Here is a 23,397-nt window from a genome sequence, read left to right as displayed (position 1 = left end):
CACGTCTCCCACAAAGCCTAACCTCCTGAACTACACCTGCTTGCCACGCTCAGGCTGCTGCAGCTACAGCACGCAGCGAGAAGGGGGAAGAGAGGCTCGCAGCTGTTTGACACTTTGGAAATGCTGGTGGAGGATTCTTGGACTCCTTCCTCTCGACGGAGATGAGTGCCCACAAAGATGAGGCAATTATTCAGCTTTCAGTGCTGCTTCTTTCTTTTGTGCCACTGAGGAGCCTCCCAGGGCCAAAGCCTGTCTCTTCTGCTAAGTGCTGAAGAGCAAAAGGCATACAAGCTGTACCATTCCAACTCCTTTCATCTCAAGTCTTTTCTCATTCTCATTTTTACTTAAAAAATAAGCACAGGGTGGCTATACAAATACAATTTTCACTGTTTTTAAAGTCCCGGTGTTACCGTTGCGTCTCCTTCCAAGTCTGCTTACTTCATACAAATAGATAGATGATCCTTTCCAGACTCCAACTTATTACCTCTTATAATGTCAGGCACTGTGCTCTCAACAGATTCACTGAAAATGATGTGAGCTGGGAAGAAGCCAATCAACAGGGGGAAAGGAAAAAAAAAAAGCCATTAAAAATTGGCTTTAAATCTTGGCTTTGAACTGATAGAAAGATTAAAAAAAAAAAAAAAAAAGATTTTTTTTTTCTTCTTCTGTGATTGTTGATTTCACTCCTCCTCTTCTGTATAAAACCCAGAGAGCTGAATGAAGGCTGGTCAACTAGGTCATAACAGGTTATGTTGGAAAAAAAACACCCCTAAGTTAGATGCTGTTACAGGAACCTTTATAAAGCCCTACATACGCTGCTTTTCTTTCTGCACTGTATTTACTGCTCATAAAAAGTGTTCAGTAGCTATTGAGAAGAGGTCTCTTCATTTCTGCAATGTAAGAAAAGAGTGGCCTCACCCAACGAGCTTCCCCAACACTGCCCCTCACAACTCCCTGTGCTAAAGAGAGGCATCTTCTGTTTTGTTCTCCCCTTTTATCTTCCTGTTACCCTGAAGATCACTATCTAGTTTTAGGAAATTAATAACTTCACTGTGAAGGAACAGACTAAGACCAAACACAATTTTGCAGATGTCAGAAGAATTTTTAAATGGATAATTCTGGAAAAAATACAAAAAGCGAGGGATTTGGCAGCCTACAACAGAAAGCCTTCCCAGGAACTGATGAAGTATTTGGAGGTGCAAGCAGCCCTGTTAGTGTGCTTCACTTACACAGATGACAGCAGATCCAGCTGGGGCAATTCGGGGCTGTTCCACGTCTACCTCACCACTTCGCTGCTTTTACAGAGAATTCATTGTAAGAAAATGTAAACATGCCCCCAAAATGCCTGAACCCAAACTGAACCCATGTTTTAAGCTGTGATCTGTGACTGCCTGGACTACTGCAGTGTATTTCCATCTGTCGTAAGATTGGCAGCTTCTGCCAGTCAGCAGCCAGGGGTAGTAACACCCTGCGCTTGTGTCATAACATTTGTCAAAACACCTCCTGGTAGGCACCTAATCTGAAGAGCTGCAGAGATCCTCAAAACCCCAGAGCGTTCTACAACGCTGTGTTACACCCTGGCTGATCCCAGCTGACCAGAAGAAGCAAACCAAAAGGAGGCTCATCACAGGGTGGTGTCATCAAAATGTTAGTCTAAGCTCCGTGTGTCACCTCTTTAATGGCGTTTCCAGACACAGATTGTATTTCGTATTTTTGAGAAATGGATAATCCACCTCGTAACGACATCCAAAACCACGGGCAAGGAAAGGCTCTGGAATATGAAAGATTCTGGAAACAGTAGCTGTTAGGACAAGATGAACCTCAGATGGACAGAGAACATGCCATACAAATCCCTCCAGCAACATCTAGAATGAAAACCTGCTTAAAAAGAAATTTCCAAATCTACGTTATTTGGAACAACCAACAACCGAACTTCAGAAACATTTCCTTTCATCCAAGACCCTGATCCTGCAAGCAACGAATGGATCACGTTCCACCAAGACTTCCTAGAGACGCAGTATTTTAATGCCTTCAGGCTGCATGCACATTTCTATCCAGCAAGGGAATTTCTGTGTTGAGGTTTCAAGAGTGCAAATGTGACATGCTGCAGCTGCCTTGCACATTATGAGATATGTTCTTGTACTTCTGGACAATGCTTGTCTGCCAAACTATAAAAACAGAGAGACATAAGCTATACAGCACTGTAGTCAGAGAAGCAAGCTTGGGGGAAAAAATAGGAGTGAAATAGAGTGTATCACCCATCTCAGCTCTACAGCAATGCAGGGAATTCTGTAATTAGTCTTTGCTTCTCTGAACACCATTCTGCTGGTAGTAGACATCACTGTGGTGTTTGAGTGCAAAAGACTGGTCTGCAGAAAAGGCACACTAGATAAATCCACAGGCTGATGGGAAGATGTGTTCTTAGGTGGAAGGTTTTAGTGGAGAGCCATAACCTGTGACTCCAACTAGAATTTAAGGACTGCTGATGTGTGTGGATTTGCAAAGGTGCTGGGAGCAGAGCAATTCTCTCCTGGGAGCAAATTCTTTGTATCCTCTCTATGGTTGGTCCTGGAGGAACAGAAGAAATACAGTCCCTTCCTCCTCAACTGCACTGGCTTCTGTTTAGCAAGGGAGGCAGCAGTATCCCTTTATCACTGAACTTTTATGATCATCGTAGTTCTATAATTTATGTGAAAGTCAGGTTCGCATTTGTTTTGTAGACCTGAGAAATGTTAAAATACCACAATTTTTATTAAAATACTTTTCTTCCTTTTATTCCAACAGATCTTACAACCCTAGTGCTTATTTATCTTTTCCAAGAATGCTCTAATAGTGTAATAATTATGACCTATGTTCAATTGACTTGACGACTAATGAGCCTTCTGTAACCCAAGCAAAAATCCCATAAGCTTTGATAAATTGTGTAGATGTAACGTCGAAGCAACGCTCAGCCACTACTTCTCCAGAGTGGAACAGAACCGGTGAGACAATGCTGGGAGCACAAATTCATTCGCTAGGATTTTGTTTTCCACTGTGAATTTAACACATGCTCCTGCTCCTTGTTTCATAGGAGGAGATGGGGAAAATATGCATTCATGTTCCAGCCCCCAGATATGAGAGGAAGGTTGGAAACAACAGGGACCTCTTGCAATTTAGAAGATTTCTCTGCTAGCTGTCTTCTACTGTTACCAGAAAAGATGCCTCATTCTTTCCATGGCTCTTTCACCACAGCCACACCTATGACATGGGGACACAAATGCCTCAAAGGTAACAGCATTTGCCATCAAAGGGAAAATATGGTTGTTTTGAGGTCTCTTTGCAGACCATTCTACATGTAGCTCTTGTCATCCCCTATCTGTGCATGAATGAAAGGGCAAAGCAGGCATGTTGTTCTTTCATTTAGTATACATATGCTATCAAGGAAATGATCTAATCTTTGGTTATCTAGGACTTTCAGAATCCATATTATTAAATAACCTACATCTTCTTAAAGAAAGGTTAGCAAAATTTCAGTTTTCTTTTATAAACAACGTTAAAGAAATTAGGAAAATCAATAAAGTAACTGAATTCAAGGAATAGTCACAACAAATACTTTCTCTGGATGGAATCATTAAAAACTGTTTGTGGCCTCCTCTCTGGAAAACATTCCAAAACCCAGAGAATGTCAGGATAACATTTTGGAATCAGACACCTACTCATCACATGAGATACTTTACAATTTCCTTGCAAACTAGTTCAAGACATTAACAAGCGTTTTTTTTTAGTGAAGATGATATACAGCTACAGAACAAAAAATGCTAACGTAGGTCCCTTTTAAAACCGCTTCTCCTGTAAAATATTGCTTGCTTTCTGGTTTGCAACATCATATTTATTTAAGAATATAAACCATTTGTAATCTCTTTAATAGCAATTCCTTGATGGTGATGTGCTAGAGAAATATAAATAATAATTAGAAAGTAAAGCATTTTTGAATCCCAGAAATCCTATGTGCAGATTTTGAATATACTTCAAATGTCAAACTAACCTTCAAACTGCACTTTAAAAAAAAAAAAAAAAAAAAAAAGAGCTGTCTTTCTGTTGTTGCACAGTGACTCAAAACCAAGAACTTTTCTTTGCTCCAACAATGGCACGTGCCAGCTTTGGGACTGAGACAAGCACCAGTAGGTACAAAATGGACCTAAGGCATAGAAGTCTTTGGTTTTGTTACTTCAGCTTGCACACAGAGAGCTCAACAGATAGGCTGGCAGAACTTTGTATACATAAGCCTTTTGCAATATCTTCTCAATGAAAGCATGAAAATTGAGAGTATATGCATAAAGAAGTCATAAAATTGACAGAAAACCAGCTTAGCTTCTCCACGTACATTTCATTGCACAAACTTTAGTGTACAGTTGGGAAGCTGTGACTTTGAAATGCTAACAGACAAACTATTTCTAGTTATATGGGGGTACTTGGTCTAGGTATTTTGGGGATATTTTTCATAAAAAAAAAAAAAAAAAGGAAAAAACAATTATAGAAACAACCCTTAAAATTATTTTTTATTAATAAAATGACAAGGGATCAAAAACAATTACAGAAGGCAACCTGCTCTTAAGTTGATTAGCCCAGATGTCAAAACGGTCACATTTTGCTTTTACTGGATGTTTTTCCAGAAAAGCAAATCCACCCTCTTTTAGACCAAGTATCACATACAAGCGTACATATGCAAATATGTACACTTCAATCTACTGACTGGTGTTTGATTAATTTAAATAGGTGAGTGGCTCACTTAAACTCTCTGCTTTGAGGTTATGTGTCCCAGAATGTACTGAGCTTGTTGGCATTTGGAATATTACATTTAGAAAAAAACAAAACAAAACAAAACAAAAAAAACATATTATTTCACATCTCCTTCAAGTTACTAAAATATTTAGGCGTAAGATATTCCCCATCTAGATATGGGCATAAATCAAAGAATATGACAAGAAACTTGCATGCAACACCAGCCCTTCTCTGCTCCTTTCATCTCCGCACCAAAACACAGAAAGGAGATGAGCCTTAAGGGCAGCAAGCCCTGGGTGAGACAGTCCAAGTCTGCTGAAGTATGCAAGGAGATGCACTCAGATGACCACACGTATTTCAGTGTAGCAAAAACCATCTTTCACTTCTAAATTAGAACACGCTGAACTCAAATAACTTTGCAGAGCAAAATTGGAAGTGCAAGACTAAAATAAGAAGAGACAATTTTAACCAGGAGAAAGATCTGGAAATCTGTACTGATCTCAGAGGCTTTTTTTTTTTTTTATTCTTTTAACCTTAAATATGTGCCAATAGGAAAAAAATGAACGCTAACCTTTCTTCTCTCGTAAGTATAGCAATTATCTGAGCCTCACCAAAAGCCCTTTTCAAATTTCGCATGCCACGGCCCCCAGATCTGGAGAGACTTCTGGCTCCCCATAGCTTTCTATATTTGAAAAGTTCCTCTAACTGAGGGGATTAGGGCCTCATATTTAGGGTCACATATTTAGAGCCAATCAGGAGCACACTGCTTTGAGGCTCTGTTTGAAAAGAAGAAACTGAAGGGCCAAAGCAGGGACAACACGAGCTAGGTACACTAGCTGGTCATCAGACAAAAATCATCGAAACCTACAAAACCGAGTGAAATGGCAGCCAGCTAAGGACGTAAGAAAGTCAGAAAAATCCCCCTCTGCTTGCATTCACCAAATGTCCGTGACAAGGCCTCCTTGGCAGGGCCCGGGGACCTCACCCTCACCCAGCTGCTGACCCTGCCCCACGCGTGGTGCAACACCGTGGGATCACTGTACACATAGCCGCAGAGGAGCTGTGGCTGTAGTTGCAGCAGGAAAAAAAAAAAAAAAAAAAAAAAAAAAAGAAAGAAAAGAAAAGGAACCAGATGACAACACACAAACGGTTGTTCTTAATTACTCGTAATTATATCGCAAGGTCATCTAATACTGTAGGAATAGCTGCAGAAGGAATGCATTACACCATTCTGAAGCAACCCTCTGCTGGACTGAAGATTTTGTTGTGTGTGTTCAACTCCCCGCTCACAATCCCACAGAAATCAGGCCTGTGGTGTAGGACAGCCATTTTACCACAACTCCGGTAAGGACGGGCCCTGCAGACGAAGAAAATGCCACCGCAGGGCCTGTGGCCACCTCGCCTCAGGCACGAGGCAAGCACGGCTACCTTCTGCTGGGGGTCCCACCAAGCTTGGGGGCCATCTTCAGCTACCATGAGCTGTCACAGAAAAGGGTGATCAGAGCCAGCCCCAGCAGTACAGCAGTGACTTCAAATGGCACCGACTCCCGCTAAAGCTAGAGGGTGAGTCGTTCACAGATCGCGTAGCCCTGCACATCCAGAGGGGCCTGAAACACCAACGGGACCGGTGCCATGGCATGTACACCTGTGCCTAGTGATAATGCCACTCATTCCACTTTGTACCCCTCTGCTTCAGCACCAAAACCATGAAAACCACGAACCCAAGCCTGCCAAGGCCCGGCGGTGCTGGAGCACCGAGCGACCGCTTCATGCCCAGGCTGTGCTGTGGCCTCCCTTATGCTGCTCTGAAAATCCTTACGGGAGGACTCGGTGCTCAGCTATGGCATGAACTGGCTCAGAAAATACTGCGGGATCGGCAATTATCCCTGCCTTCAATCCATTCAAAGAGCCTGCCAAAAAAGAGAAACTAAAGAACTAAATATAAATCCTCAGGAAATAAAAGTATACATAGATACATGTATATAAATACACAGCTCTGAGCATATACGTTCACATATATTTGCGTAAAAATACCATTTTGAGTACTTTAATAGAAACAAGCACAAATTGATTTAAATTAATCTCTGAACATACTGGAGAGCCAGCACAGTAATTAACTGTGTTATTTATTAATTATTATAACCATACCAACTGTCCTTTCTCTTCATCTCTCCAATAAAAACAATTCATTCCTAATCCATTCCAGTCACAGCAACCCTTATGAAACGTTACATAAGGTAATAAAATAGCTCCAGTTTTAGGGCCGCAGTATCCATTTCTAGCCTTCAATCACTTGTGTCAGATTATAATCTCCAGTGAAGAGGTCTGCAGTATTTGAACAATCCAATACCTCCACTGGCACATGCAAGCAGGCTAAAAGATTGTTTTTTCAAATTACACAGCAATATACTCTGACTAGGAGATCGGTCACGGAACAAGCTAAATCTGCATGAAGGAGAAAGACTGAAAGAGCTGGGGGGGCGCAGGGAGGGAGGATGCAGTAAGCAGTATCAGGAAAATGAAAACAGAATTGAAAAAGGGAGAAGGACCACAGGAATGTACCTTAGTTGAAAAGGTTTCTAGCAATATCTGCCGGCAGTTTCTTTTAATCTGTGCAACTAGATGTTATTCTACAGCAATCAACAGTTTGAGTGGGCATAAAATAGAGAATTTCTAATAGTTTAGATCAGCACAGGATATAAAACACAACTGAAATGCATTTCCATGTGCTAAATTCAGCAATGATTACTGCCATCCAATTGCTTGTATAGCATACTCTGACTATTATGGTGGCAGGCATGGGGAATACGGAGCAAAAAGGAAGGTAGAAATATGTTGATTCAGATTACCACTTACTGAATTTGCTTTTGCTTTGCTAGTATATTGTTAAATCTTTTTTTGTGCTTCACAGAAAGATACACATTTTTAAGATGGCTGGTCATAGCAAGCTCTTTATTTTGTTTTTGTTTTTAAATGGCCGTAATTTGCACACCCTGACACCTGCTGATTTCATGCCCTGCCTTTTCCCGTCAAAGCCCATTCTCAGCTCTCCACACGAGGAAATCTCATTTATCAAAATTCTGTTAGTGTAAGGGGAAGGGCTATGCTGAGCTGAGCCATGGCCTTCATTAAACATGCAGAACATAAACTGCTGACACTAAGCACAGTCAACTTGCAGCGCAGCAGAAGAGGGGAAAAAAAAGAAGAAAAAAGAAGAGCAATGAGACAGAAGCAATGGTATGATGGTGAGATGGGAATAAAAGCCAGTTTTGCAAAGCATTTAAGTCGCACTGAAGTCATTGAGATTTAATCACAGACCTGAAGTTAAGTATGCGCTTAACTTCGCCAAACAGAAATAGATCACTAAATTATGAATGGATCATTCTATTTCTATTTCAAGGAACACGGACACTTTGTTCTCCAGACCATTCCCTAAGGGAATGAAAAAGGTGAGGGGGAAAAGGGTAACAAGAAGGAGAAAACAGTCCCCTCTTCAACTCAAAATACTGGTCTGGATAGAGGAACCGTACGTTCTGCTTAATATGATGAGACGAAAAAGGTTGGCATCCATCATTTCGGTTCATTTGGAGAGAAAAAAAGCGATCACCATTATGTTCACTGATTTCAACAGGGTAGCAAAAACAGTTGCTCTGAACAGGAAGGAAGAAAAATTTGTAAATTTGGAAGAGGAAAGCATGAAAACAGAAATGCATTAAGAATCGACATTAGGGTTGAGGGGGAACAAAGTGGCTTTTGAAATTTTCAATTCAGCTACTGTTCTTGATTTTTTTTCCCCTTTAATTCTCAAAGATAGCTGTGTAATGCTGCCTACAATAGAAGCTTGAATTTAATAGGCACGAAGCAGAAGGTGTGTAGCATTTTCCTCTGATCACAAGGAACAAGCACTTAGCTGTAAGAGAGATCCACAATGAGTCACTGCAGGGAGGAATCAAATGCATCACAGGTACATGTAAGCCTTTTTTATTATTATTGTTCCAACTGAAAACACATTATAACTTACAGACCTAGGGAAAAAAAAAACACACACTTTAAACCTCCTAGTCCTATAAAAATACGTAATATCCCAATCATATATACTGGCATTCACACAGCTTCAGTGGAGGCTGAGGGAGGTGCAAGGGGGAGTGGGGAAAGAAGGTCAACCCTTTCTCTGTAAGCTTTTTTTTTTTTTTTTTTTTTTTTTCTATTTATCAATAAGCTAAGATAATCATTTGAAGTTGAAGCTGTCTAAATACCAAAAGGAATGATTTTCCATCAAGTTTCAAAGAGCAGCTAAAAGCTATTTTAATATCCATTATCTGAAAAAATAATATCATATTAACATTTTCTGAGACTCTGACATCTCTTCAAATAGTTCTTCAAAGTTAATCTGAAATTAAAAGTACCATAAAATTAATGGCCAGATTCTGCTACCCTCTCCTGTATCATCACATTCCAGAAAGACAGAATTTCAGCATTTAGCTCCCATCAACCAACTCTTAACATAATACGAATTTTTCTTACATCTTTCGGGGCTCTGTGTACGTGTAGTTTAGACAGAACAGAAAGTAGACACACTTGTGGCTATGGGGCATGCACATTAATCATTCCCCAGAAGTAATTTCTGTAGATTTTTTTTTTAAACACACATTGCATACACTTAACAGAAATCAATAGCTGCTTTCATAGTAAAAAGCTCTCATAGTGGTGTTTTTCATAACATCACCTACAAACCAGAATGGAATGGCCCATTTCTTAAACCTTGTCATTGGATTTGGAACCGGTGCCATATTTTCAGCTGTTTTACCTTTATTCTGGTGAACGAGACGCTGCAGCCTGCCATATAAAGCTGCACGCCACATGGCACCATTCAACAGCATATCTAGGTCAGCTTGCATTTTTAATGTGCTCCATTAGCTTTCCCCTTGCTCACTGTATCAAGTTTAAACTTCTTCTCACTTTCAAACCTTTGCATAACTAAGCCTGGCACAACACAGGATCCTAAGAGTATCGTGACTGTCTGCAACATTTCTTCCACCAAAGACATCCATTCTAATGCTACTTAATTTCCTAGATTTCAAGCCATTTCCAAGCACAGCATCCCCAGATTTCTCCTTCAAGACTCTCTTCCACAACATTACTGGTTAAAAAAAAAAAAAAAAAGATTTTACTTAAAAAAATAAAAAAAGCTTTAGCTACCATAATTCCTTCCTCAGCAGTACTTGGGGCAGCTTAACAACTGTGACCTTGGCAGCTTTCTGCACACACTACAGCTAAAAAACTAAGAGTTAATAACCATATAAACACCCATAGCTACATTACTGTAAAGCTTTTGCATGCAATCTTATGTGCTATAATGATATTTAGTCACTTAGCTGCTACAAAAGCCAGTTCCACACAATTCACTTCATTGCTTGCCTTCATAAACTGCAGTTAGACATTTCTCAAAATACCTTTATTAATTTTTAAATTAGTACACATCCCGACTCTGTTCTCACAAGTGTTTCCAAGGCGTGCATCCCTCCACCGGAGCACAGCCCTTGTACAAGGATTAGCGTTGTAAAACCACTCTAGATATAGGTTACATTTACAGGGTAATCAGTTCATCTGCTCTGACACGAGGAATAATACTGCGAGAAGTTTCACAGAAGGCTGGGGAAGATTCAAATGGATCTTGATAAAGAGGTGGGGGGGAATCAGCTGGTGGAATGAAAACAGTCACATTAAATTGAACGGCAGGGATGATGCTCATTGTGCTCCAGATTAAAATGTTAAGGCAAGTTTTACTACAGAGACTATAAATCTGTCTGCTTTCTGTTTCAGGTGGTATCAAGGATTCTGTAGTAGAATTGCAAAACACACAGAAGGATTATTACACCAGAACTATAGCACAACTGTTTACACGCATGTAATAAGCAATTAAAAGTATTGCAATAGTATGGAAATTATGCCTGAGCCATGTGTAATTTTGATCCTCCTATGTAACGAAAATACATTATTAAGATCCAATATAATTCGCCGCTCACCAAGAAAACCAAAGAAATGACCTTGAAAAACGAGATCTTCCAGTGTCATTCGAACCCAACACAATTATTCATCAAGATCCCTAATTCACTAAAAAACCCCGTCTCACACAAAGAATTCCTTAAAAAACAAAGCCAAACCAAAACCAAACAAAAAAAAATACAACACAATGGAATAATTGAAGCTTCAAAGTTATTAAATGTTTTTTTTTGCGAAAGAAATGTATGTTCAGCTGAAACTCAAGCTGATGCAGTATTGTCACTGTTTCTCCCTCTGTGAAACTCATGGCACGTCACCAGTACTTTTTCACGCACAGCACGGTTCTGAAGCATGATACACACCTGACCTCATCCCTGAAAAAAAGGGAAACCGAATCCGAAATCACATCTGTCTACCCAACAACTTTCTCACGTTCCTCTCTGCAATTTCTGCTCCGCAAACCTAGTATTAGTTTTAACAAGCTGACTATGCAATCAGCGTAAGCAGCCGCATCGCACATCATCTGAATCCTTCTGTACGTGAATCCCCGTTTCGTGCTGTTGGAGAGAAATACCGCCCCAAAAAACAAACGAACGAACAGCAGGGAAATTAAGAAAGTTGCGGTTTCTTTGTTGTCGTGGGTTTCAGTCGCAAGACCAACAGGAGCAGGCTTCCTGCACCAAGGTGGGGTTCCTGGCTCCGGGCAGCAGTTCTGGTCGCACCAGTTATGCAGTCAGGGAGAAATTTGCAGAAGAAAAAAAGAAATCTGGTCTAACCTGCTCTCCTAATCAAGAAAGAGCAGCCAGGTATTTGCAAGCGCTCTGTCCTGCCCTCCTCCCACCCCCAAACAAAGAGACCACCTGCCTAAACATTTATTTAAAATGTGCAGGTATTTACAAGCAAGCGCTGCGTTCCAGTTGTCAGATGAGCTCTCGGTGAATCTGATATTCCCTCCAAGTTCAAAACAGCTGTATAAATCACGCGGGCCACACAGGACTGCAAAGGGCCTGCGCTATCGCACCAGCAGCATCCTGGTTACAGTTTAACAGCCTGCAGTTCAGCTGCACGCTGCCAGGAACACAAAGCTGAGCTAAATGCTGGCAAACCAGGGGGGGAACGTGGGGCTGCAAGGTCTCAGCACCCCACCAATTAAGAGTGTGGAGTAACAGAGGAAAGACTGAGAAAATAAATCTCCCTCCCCTTTTTTTTTTTTGTTGTTGGTGGTGGTAATTCTCATTGCTGCACTGTAGGGACTGATGCGAAATGGTGGGTTCAGCCAGACCCTCAAGTTGACGGGTGTTCCCATCAGGAGAAGAGCACCAGATGCTTTTGGGGTGTTTCTACAGATCCTAGCAAAGGGCTAACCCCCCGTGCACATCGCAGGGCAGCTCCTCGAGCCAGGATCGAAGCAGGCGGCCGGTGCCACGAGCGCTGGCTGGTCAGGGGCTGCAGCAGCACGTATGAACAAAGCGTCAGCTTGAGTCAGCGCAGAAACACAGCAGAAATACTGAGGGAAGGGGGACGCACGTCACCAGAAAGGCATAAAGAGTTGCAGACGTCGCTTCAGGAAAAACTGGGCGATGTCCCGAGTCGCACACACGCGTGTTTAGGAAAGCTGCGTGCCAGTCGCTGATCCCTCGGACTCTCCAAAGGGCAGCGGCAGCTCTCAGCTTCCACCACAAAGCCATGTGTGGTCCCAGCCACATCTTGGTGATACAGACTTCGCAGCATTGCTGGTGATGGCTGCTCACCATGTTCCTGTTCTTAAAGTAGAGATGATATGGGAAGAAAGCCAGCAGTTCATTTATTTATTTATTTTTTTAGCGCTAGTTCCCAGCTGATGGCAAACCATGCGACAGCATGGTTTGAGGACTCGGAGGCAGGGGTGATGCTCAGCAGCTCTGCTCACACCAGCCCTCCGCAGTGCACTCAGAGGAGCTTTTGGAAAGCAGAGCACTTCCACAGCCCCATGCCAGCTGCCCAAGCCTAACCCTGAGGCCGCCAGTATTTATTCTGCAAGCATCAGTAGCTGCTTCACATGGAAAAGGAGCATTGGGCAAGTATTTATCAGTATTTTGGGTCACCGGAGAGGCGTCTAGCAGAAGAAACAAGGGAATAAATATATCTAGGAAAAAGCTCAGCATGCTGTCCCCTCGTAGGGACACTGCCACAGGAGGCAGTTCCCCCCTAAAGCCTTGCCTCGACTTCCCTGAGACTGCAGTGCAGGAGTGCGTGCGCAGGCAGCATCGCTGACTGGGACAGAGCGCAGGGAGCAAAGGGGCAGCTGCTGCCGTGCCATTTATCCAGCACGCCTGGACACTGCCACATTTGGGGGTTCCCAGCTAATGTGGCTTTCTTTCCTCTCCTGTGCATCATTTCATCTTCTCTTCCCCATGCAAGGTTTTTTTTGCAGTTGTCCACATCCACCACCACCACGTGATGAGCCAATAAAACCTCTCTTTTTTCCATATCCTCCCATAAAACTTTAAAATCCTGAAAAAAAAATACCAGAGAGATCTCCTGAGGCTGAAATTCCCAAACATTATAACTACTGATTCTGCAGGTGAAGCTTCCAGACCACGATCGCCATCACTCAGCCCTGAGATTTCTTGGGTTGCCCCGAATACCCTGGCAGTGAGATGCATAGGTCCAGGCAGGAACATGCTGAAATTGCTGCTACTCGCTTAGCCATAACCACTGCAAACCGCTTTGGCTCCTCTGTAAGGGGCCCCTGAGCCCTGCTGAGAGCCCTAAAAGAGCACCGTATTCCCTGCTATGGTGCCCTTCTCTCCCCTTAAAAACCAGCTGGCACAAAGGGCACTCAGGAGGCTTCAGCAAGCCTAAAACACAGCTTTAAAATGGCTCAGAGGAAGAAGGCTGGGAAATCCTTTTAGTCATCTCCGAACACCTCCGATAACACAACTCCACAAAGAGAACAGCAGCGACAGAGCTGGTGAAACATGTAATCCTAATTTTGCTCTGAGCAGCGAAACAGAAGTTACTGGAGGCTAGTATGAATATCTACTCTTTCTGAGCTGAAACAAATCCAAAAACTTATTTACAAGCCCCCGGATTCCTACCTAAGTCAACAGTGCACAGGCAGATGTAAATGAGGGCTCATTTCTCTGTATTTTCTTATATACTAAACACACACATAGACACTCCAAGTGTCAACATATCAAGACAGAGATAATTCAGACACTTGAAAACATCCTCTTCTGAAAAGGATTAATTGGCTTTAAAACAATTTAATTTGGCTTTGAAGATGCAACTTGCAGAAGCAGCCACCAGATGGCAGAAGCAGAGGCTGCTCGGAGACTTCAACAAAAGAAAGCTGTCTTAAACAAGGCAAGCATTAAAAGAAAACAATTTTTATGCCTACTTTTTCTTCTTCTTGAATAACTTCTTTCCTCCTTCCTTCCAGGAATTAAGTGCTATTTTGTGCCAATCGATCTAGTTCAAATCTCCAAAAAATAAAGATGGAAAAATTAACAAACACCAAAATCTCTCGAGAACACATTTTCTCAATTTTCTCAAATGGCATCGCTACTCCATCTCGCAGCTCAAGGCTTCCGTGTTATGGATACCGCTACAACAACAGTTTCCTTCTAGATTTGCACCGTCATAACTCATGGTCAGCCACTAAATGTATTCTCTTTGGTGTCCTACGCTTCAAAGCAGGAAGCTGACACGTAGCTACACCGCGCAGCAGCTGAATTTCCCCTCGGGATTTGAACTTCTGGTAGCTGGGGCTGTGAGAATAAGCAGGCTACAGGAGATGCAGCGTGGTGCACTGAGTGTTGCAATACAGCACCGTTTGCAAGGTGGAGGAAAGAGAAAAATAAAAATAAAAGCTTAGTGAACTCGAGTAGAAGTAGCATGGTTGGGAGCCAAAAAGAGGTTTCAGTCCTGAGCACACGTGATTCTTAAAATTGTATATCCTGTGTCGGAGAGGGAGCACTGGAAAAATGCATCCCGGCCGCAGGTATTTGAAAAGACTTAGGAGCTGCCTCCCTCAACAACTTCCAGAGTTATTAAATTAGGGAGGCGAGGTCACCGCTTTCTGCTGCGTCACGGAACCAAAACGCAGCCACTTCCACGAGCAGCGCCCACAGCCCCGCGGCGCGGACACCGCCACGTCGGGAATGCCACCCTCACTGCGTCTCTCTAGCAGAACGGTGGCTCCATGGCACGGATTTCCCTGTCGAAGAGAAATCTTTCCTCCTGGACTTGTCTTCTCCGAAGGAACCGTACAACCCCTCCGCCAGCGAGCGCGTCCATCGGGAGCGAGGTCGGGGCTCCTGGAGCCCAGCAGCGCGGCGGCCCCAGCAGCGCCCAGGTGAAGCTGGCTCCGACGTGAAGACGGCGCCAGACGCAGTGCTGCAGATAATTGTGCCTCCGCACGGCAGCAACACCCCCCTTGCAACACAGGCAAGGCTTTCTCGCCTGCCCCTGCTTTTAAATGACACCTGCGAATCGCTAATCCAGTCGCCGCTGATTTCCATATGTCAAATTACAATCCCAACTTGTGCGCAGCAACATAATAGTAATGATTAAGCCAATTACATCACAACGCAGCTTAAAAGCACACACAATGGACGGATTAGAGCCGGCGACCAAACACGAGCGCCCTGTTCTGGCTGGAGCTCCCCCGCTGCGGGAGCATCGGCAGCTCCCGTCCCCTCGCCCCGAGCCTCCCGACAGGTCTGCCACCAGCACGGTGCCCTGCAGCAGTGCCACGCCACGCCACAGGCTCTGCCAAAAGGGCTGAGGCACCCAAGGGTGGCTGGCACCTCTGCCGAGAGGCCGGGATGCATGGGAGAGGCGGCATCGCCCTCCCGGGCTGGGCCAGGCCGCTGCTACCCAGACAGATTTGGGTCAGGTCGATGCTGGCAGCAAAAGTTGTGGGGAAAGGGAGGGGAACAGAATAGGAAACTAAGCACCGACTGGAAAACAGCCTGGCATCTCCTTCCCCAGGTAGGGAAGGAGACATCGATTTTAGCCCACCTGGAGCACGTACCGCCGGCTTTCCACACTTCCACGCCAACCGATGCCAACGTGGGACTCCTACAACAAGGTGTGGATTAAATCTTTACATCACGACCAACCTCTCAGACTCTGGTTTTCCATTCTAACTGAGGGATTAAAATGCCGTGATGAGAACTGAGCACCTAAATCTCAGGATTTAAGAAATTCAGACACGGGTATTTTCATTTGTCCATTGCCTTGGTGTTTGTGTTGGTGTTGTTCACAATGGTTAAACCTTTTACCTCTTATTTCTGCTCTGTGCACCTTATTCTTTTTTCCCTTTCTTTTTCACATCTTTGTATCCCTCCTAATTTTCTCTGCCATCTGGGAGCACTGGTCCCATCTGCTAAAATCTGTCCTCCTATTCCAGCTAAAACCAACACAAAATAAATCGGAACTGTTAGCATTTTACATGTCATCATTAGGCTCTAATAAGATTAACGGGACTGAAAGGGCTTCCAACTTTTAAATACATCCCTGCATGCTGACTGCAGACCCAGGCAGACACCGCTCCATCCGGTCACTCTTATTCTACCTGAGTTTCTCGGCAGCCCCGGGTTCAAAGAAAATTCCTGTATGTGCAAGCTGGCACTCGGCAGAAGCTGAGTGAACCGTGCCCACCTGTTAGGTCTGTCCCACATCACCTACCACCTGCTGGGTGGTCATTTCCCCAGGTCTCTCCATTAACAGCCACACACATCACAGCCACTCTAAATACTGAAGCTGAAAGATCAGTCAAAAGCTGGATTAATTTTTTTTCCCTTTAAGGAACAACCATGCATACAAACGCACACACAAACACGTGTATAAATAAAACTGAACACCACATGTTCCATCTTCCAAAATGCTATTACGGCACGCTAACAGCTTACCCCTTCTGCAAAATTAGCTGCAAAGAAAGCTGAATGCTTTTGCTTCCTGCCATTCAACCGAAGGAGAGGTTTGGACAGTAACACTGTCGAATTTGTGAGTCTTCATACTCAAACGACACCTTTTATTTAAACTGCTTACACTTAAAAAAAGTTGGTATTAAAAACATCATTTTTTTCTAATAAATTCCATCTATTTCATCTTTGTTTTGGGAAGACCACTTTCTGATTAAAACAGTGAGGCGGAGGGACCATTTTGAAGGACTTATTACCAGTGGTCTGCGATTTGCACCTGTTCTGTGCTTGCAGAGCAAAAACAAGCTCTGGCACTTCAAGGTACCTCTCTTCTGGGTTTGTTGACAGTGTGGAACAATGGCTTTTGTTTTAATTTTCTTTGCTAAAATTAAAAAAAAAAATCTTTTGCCTGATCAAAATGCATATCCTACATCAAAGACCCTCTGCAGTTGATTTCTACATGTGCTTATCCTCCTCATCAAAGACTCCAAAGACTGCATCATCCAGATCCTCACTTCCCAGATGATAACTATGGTGAGACTGAACAATGTTGTGCTGTCTCATTCAGCGTGTTTTCCTGGGAAACGGCCCCACTCGCTGCCAGCATGCATATTTACCATGAAATGAAAAACAAGGAGAATTTAAGACTAACAGATAACATTGTAAGTTCTTTCTGCAGTTTAGAATTATTATTTTTTTAAACAGTATTTGGTATCTACAGGAAACACAGCCTGTCAACAACCCTAAAACTAAGCGATAAGCATTTAAGGGTTGGTGGAATGGATATAGTCAAAAACAGTCACCCTCTGCCACACATTATGCTTCTCCTTACGCATACGGAAGGGATTTAAAATGCTAGAAGCTGAAGCATGTGCTGTGCCCCAAAACATCAAGATAGCTCCCCAGTAATCTGCATTAGACCTGGAGGGAAATTCAGGCTAAAAACGTGTACTGAGGAAAGCATTACAACTGTGTGAACTACAACCTTACATCCTCGACTATGTTACATGGTATTTGCCATATAAACTGATTTTCTGAGTTATAAACTAAAAAACACCACTTTTATTTTTTAAAAATATGCTTTAAAAATGTGCTTAGACGTACTTCCCATGACTGCACCAACTGATTAGCTAACAAAACAGAGATGCTAACATTTGTGTGTCATTGCAACAGACAGTAGAGGAAGTGTTTCACAAGGAAGAGGAGGAAAGAAAGTGCTTTCACAGGATGCCTACGTAGGCAGTCAAGATAGATTCTAAGATTAACAAATTTGGAATGATACATTTACCCTTTTTCTCAATTGAGAAAAAGTACATGACATGTCTAGTTTACTACATAATGTAAGGCTACTTCTTTGAGAGAGCAACAAGACCCTCTTGGTTCTGAAGCTGAATCTTACAATTTGCTTGGGACTCTGGAAGATAAAGTTAAGAGCTGGCAAAGGTACCGATTTGATTTTGTTAAATTAAAGCTTAGCAACAGAAAATTCCTGAAACTTTAGGTAATAAAAAGGAGCTTCAAATGGTGTCCATCAACATGACTACTAAACTGAAAAACACCTTGCAAGTTTAGCCACAAGAAAAATAGCAAGAAGCCTCTTCCACGGTGTTTTAGTTGTGCGAGTGACTGGCTACAATAATCTGCAGTAATATTTCTGTTTACCTACCTATAGTCTGAAGGATTATGGAGATGAGTTCACAAGAGCTGACCCTCCAGGTTTATTAAATATTCAATGAATATTCTGTATGAATGCTGGGTATTAAGTAAAAAAAACAACATGGAAGATACTGCAGACTACCATATGTTAAATACTTCAAATAATAATGGGGTAGCTCTGTTCATTTTTTAATAATTTAAATCACTTTATCATGTATCAACATAAAAATGTACAGTACAGACACAACTGTAAATTCTGGCATCATTAATATTTAGATGCTTTTAAAGCTTTTTTTCTGTGGGTTAATTTTGTTTACTGAATTCTGTATAAACTTGGAAAACTTATTTCATCTTTTGATTTTATTTTTTTTTTACCTCGGTAGTAATAGACTATTATTTTCTCACCTGCAGTAGTATCACAGCAAGGGGGCCTTCAGCAGCAGGAAACTCTTCATTGTCATGATTTAGCCTACTGTTTCTACAATCTCCTCCTTCCCCTCCCCTCCCCACTCTCTTCCGAGCTAAATAGATGTAGCCTACACACAATCTGCCTTTTCCTAAAATCATCTGCTATTAGTGCTTAATTAAAACTGTGGTTGTCACCGTAAAGCTCGATGGCCAAAGAAACTCAGGCAATAACTAGGATACTGCCACCCATTCCGCAGAGCAGGTCTAAATGGTCTCTCCACCACGCATACTGTATGCCATACATTGATCTACAGTTGAACACAGGGTGATGCAGCTGCTCAACGTAATACTTCCTATTTGCGATGCACTGTGAAAAAGGATAGTGAACAAAGTGGCTTACTCAACAGACTGTTACAAAGCAGGAAACAACTGGGGTTTCTGAGCTGCAAATCTATGAAACAAGAACAAACCCAGCACGGAGGCAGCTCCAATCTTAGAAGTTACTACAAAAGTGAAGTTCTGTACTTCCACATGGGCTTCCCCACGTTAAGATTTGCTCAAATGTTCTACACAGAATAACAGGACTCAGCCAGCCTGTGTGCCCTCTGCAGAACACCACACGTTTGGGGAGGTTTCTGAATTGGTGGATGTAACTAACAGGGATCCTCAATTCTCAGGCTGAAAATTGTTGTCTTCTGTACCATCACATCCAACAATTTAAACGGAAGGGACCTATAGAACAAAACTGCATCAAACTACACACCTTGTGTCCAAATGTAGCATCCTCGGAGGCCAAGACTTCAACCTGAAATTATAAGGAGAAAGATCATTTGAAATGTAGCCACTACCGACCACCTCTCCTGAGCACAGCGCCACAGCCCAGGCAAAGCAGGCTTCTCCAAATGAAGACACGAGCCTGGACCGACCCTCGGAAAGCCTGCATATGGTAGCACATGGTGAACTGACAGCTGACAACAGGAATCTTCACAAGAGGAAACTCAGAAACTCACAACACAGACCACATTTCTCAGCCTAAAGGCTGTAAAAAGCATCTACCTGTTGGTGCCCCAAAATGTGCTGCACTGCAGCTGCAACACTGATCTCCATGGGGAGTTTTGGCTACACCAAAAGGCTGCCCGAGCACAATCAGAATCTCCTGCTGTGGTGTCTCCCCCTCAGACAAAATGCTGGCAGCACCTGAGCTCTTCCCCTCATGTTATCATCTGGCGAGGCCGGGTGCTGCAGCATCGTCTGAACAGCTCGGCTGCCCAGGCCTCACTCACAGGCCCCTGTCCTGCCTGGAGCTAAGCAAATCCTTTAAAATCTGTGGAGTTCAGAGCAGAAAGGCTGCCCAGGCAGAGGCCAAGGCCTCAAGATGCAGTGCAGACCAGAAAGGCTGAGGAAAACAAGGTGTTAAGTGGCCTGGCGGTGCCCCACATCCAGCGCCTTGCTGCTCGCTGCGTACCCCACCGCTCCAGGAGCTGCTCCGTATTAATCCAGGACAACAGGCACAGAAAGGCAGGCACGCCGGCTTTTTCATTAGACTCCTTAAAAATACTTCACACATCAGCACCTTTCACCTGAGAATCTCAGCGCTTTTATGAATTCTAATTAATTAAGCTTCTCAATACACCGGTGAGGTAGGAAATGTCATAATCCCAATATACAGCAAGAAGAGTGAGGCAGAAAGAGGTTAAATAATTTCTTAGCAGTCATGTGCCAAACAAGGGACGCGCTCAGGAAAAGAATCCCAGATTTCTACTCCCAGGCTCATAGTTTAACAACTAGGAAATTCTCTGATTTACATCCTATTTAAAATGCCTACTGCTGCATTATAATTTATACAACTAGTATAACTATAACTAATGTATCTAATCTCCAGTTCCAGTTTAACTTAAGAAGAGTGAAGGATTTAAAGCAAATCAAGAGGGAAAAAATGAATGTCAAGTTTCAGCCTGAAGCACATTATAATGCCAGAGTTATAAACCCCTGAACAAGAGGGTTTATAATGGAAAGGCTGATAAACTAACAATGATGGCAGCACTTAAATATATTTATGTCATGATCTAGCAACATATGGTATCCCTTCATCTCTAAATTAAAAAAGGGAGGAGGAGATGAAGCATTTATAGGAAGGAAGAATAAAAGGAGAAAATGAACCTGAAGTTACCCAATTGTGACCTGTCCGGCTGATTAGGAATGGCAGTAAGAGGCTACAAAAGAGGATCTCATTCAATAGGAGGTAGAAAAAAACCATCCAAGTAAATAAAATCAATCTGAAATGATACGTATTAGCTACTTATATTAAGCTTCTAATCCTTTAGGCACTTTATAAATATTAAACAATCAGTCCTGGTGAGACTGATAAATATCCATAATATATTTTACAGATGAAGAAACAGACAGAGGGTTAAGTGACTTGCCCAAGGCCAAAAAGAGAATAATCAGACGCTGGATTGGAAATAGCAGTATGACTACTTGTCAGAATACAGTGCCCTATTCGGACCCTCAAGTAATTCCAGGATCAGAGGCAGCCCAGCTAGGGTTAATGCGGTACCCATCCAAACTGAGAGTTCATTTTCACCAGGCTGTTCGTTCTGGTAAAACATCTCGCTACCATAACCACACAGACCCCAAAACGTGAACCCGTGCCACCGGCTCCCTCTCGGACGCCCTCCTGTGCCCAGCAGTGCTGATGGCCACAACATGGATGGCACAAAAACCCCGCAAAGATCAGACAGATCTTTGCTGGGGCTCCAGGCCTTATTTCTTCTCTGGGGAGGCCACCTCGCCACGAGGGGACCGTCGCTCTGTGGGAAGCTGGCACTGCCAAAAACGGGCCGTGATAATTGAGCACCTGTTCGCTTGGATGTCTGTGGCTGCCCTCGGTTTGAAACACACACATGAAGGTGACGTGACAAGCACCACATCTGCAAGACTCAGGTCTCCTTTTCACCAAGAAACTGAGAGGAGGAACAAACTGGGACATCAAACAGCAAACCAGAAGCTGAAGGTGGTGTAACATACATCACCATGATCTCTTTCACAGGCAGAAATATTTTCTTTTTTGCTTAGAAATGTAAACGCTCACAGGGACAACAACATGGTTCAGAGTGCAGCTATCGGTGTGGACGGTAATCCTAATTTAAAAACTGTTATTGAACAGGTCTGGTAATGCCATTTCTGCTTTTCCAAGAGTGATCACACCACTGCCGTGATAAAACACTCGTCTCTCGTTGAGGATGATGCAATAAAACACCCTCTGTATTCTTAGTTGCTGCTGTGTTTACTCGTGTATTAGTCCCTTCAGTTCGGTTTTCACCTCTGTGTAAAAAGCAGCAGCGACCAGTAAGAGACAAGTAACTGCTGACACTGTACGATACACAGAGTAAAGTACTGACACAAGATGTGGGACAGTGTGATACTTTTCTCATGCTGACTTCCAAAAAAAACAACCCAAAACACCACAAAACGCATTACAACCTGGCCTGAGAGGACCCCCCTCTAGTGGGAATGAGAGTGTACTTCAGTCGACACCCACGTTACCCAAGAACAGAAAATCTCGTGTCCTTAAGAGTCAGGCAAGCACCATCTTTCTTTTAATCATCTCCAAAATATATCACTTTCACTCCAATAAACAAAAAATGAACTACAGATTCATTACTGCTTCAAGATAATCAGGCATTAATTAAGAACTTCTCATTATAGACTTATTTGTGGCAGTTAAACATTTCCTATTTTAGCTGCCGCACTGTACACATGTAAATACATTATCCTGGGCAGGGGTTGTTTTCCTTTCACAGCAAAACATCCCCTGCATCGTTAGAGAAGTGGGCTGGGTGATTAACGAGGCTCCGGCACCAGACCCAGGCTCTGCCCTGGCCCTGTGCTGAGGCCCCACCTTTGGGCCTGCTTTGGGTCTGCTCCTCACCACACCGGGATACAGCCGAGTGGGCCTGCTTGCCCCATGTCTCGTTTGGATATAATCTGACTTGTCATCGCTAGTTTTCTCTAACGAATCCAGCGGCCTTTTTGCTGCTGATAAAGGAAACGCAGCCCCAGTGCAGCAGGCTGCAGCTCTGGGCCAGGAGGCTGTTGCAGGTGGTAAGAGGTGGGGTGAGCTCCTCCACCTCCTAATGCAAGGGCTCGTTGCGTCATCCTAGAGATCTCTCATGAATAACGTGTGGAGCACCCCGAAACAAGTTGGGTAGTAGCCCCGAGTCTCTTTTTATCAGAATAAAGGACACTTAGTACTTTTGTTTTGCTCTTATAAAGGAGTCCGGCAGCCCCCAGGAACAGTATCGCATCACCACCAGAAGGCTTACAATAAATCATGCACAGAGCAATTTTTACCTCCCTATCTCAGAGAAAAGGATTTGTGACAGATCAAAACGTTGAAGGGCAGTGCTAAACAATACCTTTTTGAAACAGTTTTACAGCCTTGCGATGAGATGACACAAGGAGTTATAATACTGTGGTCATCTCCAAAGCCACACTCGGCAGTGATTCGGTCCTCGATTCAGTCCAGCTCCTTCTTGGCTCATCAAGACTTTGTTTGAGATGGGATTAGCTGAAACTGAGCAAGAGCCACAGGAAGTGGAATACCGTTAACAAAAAGAAAATTACAGCTGTGCCTAATACTCAGACTGTTATTCAA

The 23,397-nt window shown here is 43.1% G+C and overlaps 1 protein-coding gene across 5 annotated transcripts in view; it reads right to left on the bottom strand.

The window, feature by feature from the left end:
- Positions 1-23,397, bottom strand: part of ARID1B (AT-rich interaction domain 1B) — a 321,991-nt gene that overhangs the window by 126,861 nt on the left and 171,733 nt on the right. For 3 of the 5 annotated variants that reach the window (XM_082757126.1, XM_082757129.1, XM_082757128.1), the window contains exon 5: positions 19,504-19,545. The exons of the other annotated variants lie outside the window; for them this stretch is intronic. In XM_082757126.1, the coding sequence (XP_082613252.1) occupies positions 19,504-19,545 (42 nt within the window). The remainder of the gene's footprint in view (positions 1-19,503; positions 19,546-23,397) is intronic. 5 annotated transcript variants of the gene reach the window in all.

The sequence above is a fragment of the Aythya marila genome (assembly GCF_965140915.1).
Source record: "Aythya marila genome assembly, chromosome: 3".
NCBI classification, from domain to species: Eukaryota; Metazoa; Chordata; class Aves; order Anseriformes; family Anatidae; genus Aythya; species Aythya marila.
This window is presented reverse-complemented; position numbering and strand designations above follow the sequence as displayed.